Source organism: Penaeus vannamei, chromosome 8 (genome assembly GCF_042767895.1).
Source record: "Penaeus vannamei isolate JL-2024 chromosome 8, ASM4276789v1, whole genome shotgun sequence".
Lineage (NCBI taxonomy): Eukaryota > Metazoa > Arthropoda > Malacostraca > Decapoda > Penaeidae > Penaeus > Penaeus vannamei.
Window position 1 is genome coordinate 38,534,011 of NC_091556.1, and position 2,889 is coordinate 38,536,899.

Consider the following 2,889-nt stretch of genomic DNA (forward strand, 5'->3'; position numbering starts at 1 on the left):
GTGGAGCGATTCGCGAGCGAGGGAGACCGGTCGCAAATCTGACTTGGTGCGGCTTTGGGAAACGGTTCGGTGGGCGGGTGCGGGTGTGGGGTGTTCTGCGGATGTGTTCTCTAGTTGGGGTATGGGTGTTCTGTGAGTGTGTTCTGTGGGTGGGGTCTGGGTGTTCTCTGGGTGGGATCTGGGTGTTCTCTAGGTGTCTCTGGATGTTCTCTGAGTGTGTTCTCCGGGAGCGATTCGCGAGCGAGGGAGAGCGGTCGCAAATCTGACTTGGTGCGGCTTTGGGAAACGGTTCGGTGGGCGGGTGCGGGCGTGGGGTGTGCTGCGGGTGTGTTCTGTGGGTGGGGTCTGGGTGTTCTCTAGGTGTCTCTGGATGTTCTCTGAGTGTGTTCTCCGGGAGCGATTCGCGAGCGAGGGAGAGCGGTCGCAAATCTGACTTGGTGCGGCTTTGGGAAACGGTTCGGTGGGCGGGTGCGGGTGTGGGGTGTTCTGCGGATGTGTTCTCTAGTTGGGGTATGGGTGTTCTGTGAGTGTGTTCTGTGGGTGGGGTCTGGGTGTTCTCTGGGTGTGTTCTCCGGGAGCGATTCGCGAGCGAGGGAGAGCGGTCGCAAATCTGACTTGGTGCGGCTTTGGGAAACGGTCCGGTGGACGGGTGCGGGCGTGGGGTGTTCTCTGCAGGGTGTGTTCTGTGGGTGGGGTCTGTGGGTGGGGTCTCGATGTTCTGTGGGTTTGTTCTCTAGGTGTGATCTGGGTGTTCTGTGAGTGTCCTGTGGGTGTATTCTGGGTGTTCTATGGGTTTGTTCTCTAGGTGTGATCTGGGTGTTCTGTGAGTGTTCTGTGAGAGTTATCTAGGTGTTCTCTGGGAGCGATTCGCGAGCGAGGGAGAGCGGTCGCAAATCTGACTTGGTGCGGCTTTGGGAAACGGTTCGGTGGGCGGGTGCGGGCGTGGGGTGTTCTGCGGGTGTGTTCTGTGGGTGGGGTCTGTGGGTGTTCTGTGAGTGGGGTCTGTAGGTAGGGTCTGGGTGTTCTCTGGGTGTTCTGTGAGTGTGTTCTCTGGGTGTTCTGTGGGTGTTCTGTGAGAGTTATCTAGGTGTTCTTTCTGGGAGCAGGAATTCGCGAGCGTTAGCCCTAGGAGAGCGGTCGCAAATCTGACTTGGCAGATTGCGGCTTTGGGAAATGGTTCGGTGGATGGGGGCGTTTGTGGGGTGTGCTGCGGGTGTGTTCTGTGGGTGTTCTGTGGGTGGGGTCTGGGTGTTCTGTGAGTGGGGTCTGTAGGTAGGGTCTGGGTGTTCTCTGGGTGTTCTGTGAGTGTGTTCTCTGGGTGTTCTGTGGGTGTTCTGTGAGAGTTATCTAGGTGTTCTCTGGGAGCGATTCGCGAGCGAGGGAGAGCGGTCGCAAATCTGACTTGGTGCGGCTTTGGGAAACGGTTCGGTGGGCGGGTGCGTGCGTGGGGTGTTCTGCGGGTGTGTTCTGCGGGTGGGGTCTGGGTGTTCTGTGGGTGGGGCTTGTGGGTGTTCTGTTAGAGTGTTCTCTAGGTGCGATCTGTGTGTTCTGTGGGTTATCCCTAGGTGTTCTGTGGGTGGCTTGGTGCGGCTTTGGGAAATGGTTCGGTGGGCGGGTGCGTGCGTGGGGTGTGCTGCGGGTGTGTTCTGTGGGCGTGATCTGGGTACTCTGCGGGTGTTCTGTGGGTGTGTTCTCTGGGTGGGGTCTGTGGGTGTGTTCTGCGGGTGTTCTATGGGTGTGTTCTCTGGTTGGGATCTGGGTGTTGTCTGTGTTCTCTAGGTGATTTCTGAGTGTGTTCTATGGGTGGAGTGATTCGGGAGAGAGAGGGAGAGAGGGAGAGAGGGAGAGAGACTTGGTGGAGCTTTGGGAAATGTTTCCATGGATGGAATGCGTTTGTGGGATGTTCCCTGGGTGTTCTGTGGGTGTGATCTGGGTGTGTTCTATGGGTTATCCTTAGGTGTTCTCCAGGTGTTCTCTGGGGGTTCTATGGATGTGTTCTCCGGGTGTGATCTGGATATTCTCTGGGGCAGTTCTACGGGTGGGATCTGGGTGTTCTATCGGTGTGTTCTTTGGATGTGTTCCCAAACGTGTTCTGTATTAGTGTTGTGGGTGTGTTCTCTAGGTGTTCTATGTCTGTGTTATAAAGGTATTCTCTGGTGCTTTCTGATAAGGGCTTTTTGTATTTAAACGAACATGCCCAAATAATAACTGTTCTCCAAGCGAGTCAGAAATGTTCTTGTGTTCTAGTGCGTGTTCTGACTGTGGTGCGATGGTTCACCAGTTTGTTCTTCAAAGGGCGTGCTGACAGTGTTCCGTATTCTGCGTTTGTTATCCGGATGTTCTACGGATAATTTGGTGTTCTTTGGTCGTTCTGCGAGTGTTCTGAGGGCGTTGTAGGCTTTTGTTATAGATGTTATAGACGCTGTGAGTGTTCTTTACGTGAGTTCTTATCCTTTTCTGCAGATGTTCTGGTGTTATCATGGTGTTCTGTGGATATGTCGGTTATCCTGATTGTTATAGAGACTGAATAACCAGAGAAGAACAGAAGAACAGAATGAAAGAACGTGGGAAATGGAGACGGAGAAGAGAGAAATACCAAGGGCATGGATACCATATAGGTAGATAGAGGTATAGATAGATAGATTGAGAGATAGATAGATAGACAGATGGACAGATAGGTAGGTAGATAGATAGATAGATAGACAGACAGATAGGTAGATAGATAGATTGAGAGATAGATAGATAGATTGAGAGATAAATAGATAGATTGCCAGATGGACATATAGGTAGATAGATAGATAGATTGAGAGAGATATAGATAGATAGATAGACAGATGGACAGATAGTCATAGAGATAGATAGATAGATAGACTGAGATATAGATAGATA

At 52.2% G+C, this 2,889-nt stretch overlaps 1 protein-coding gene across 1 annotated transcript in view; it reads right to left on the reverse strand.

Annotated features, from left to right (window-relative positions):
• Window positions 1-1,880, reverse strand: part of LOC138862368 (mucin-7-like) — a 32,617-nt gene extending 30,737 nt beyond the window's left edge. The window contains exons 1-4 of the mRNA XM_070124106.1: window positions 1,853-1,880; window positions 1,403-1,729; window positions 901-1,323; window positions 1-696 (exon numbers count right to left, since the gene is read on the reverse strand). The exon at window positions 1-696 is cut by the window's left edge and continues 53 nt beyond it. Of these exons, the coding sequence (XP_069980207.1) occupies window positions 1-696; window positions 901-1,323; window positions 1,403-1,729; window positions 1,853-1,880 (1,474 nt within the window). The remainder of the gene's footprint in view (window positions 697-900; window positions 1,324-1,402; window positions 1,730-1,852) is intronic.
• Between the last annotated feature and the right edge of the window lie 1,009 nt (window positions 1,881-2,889).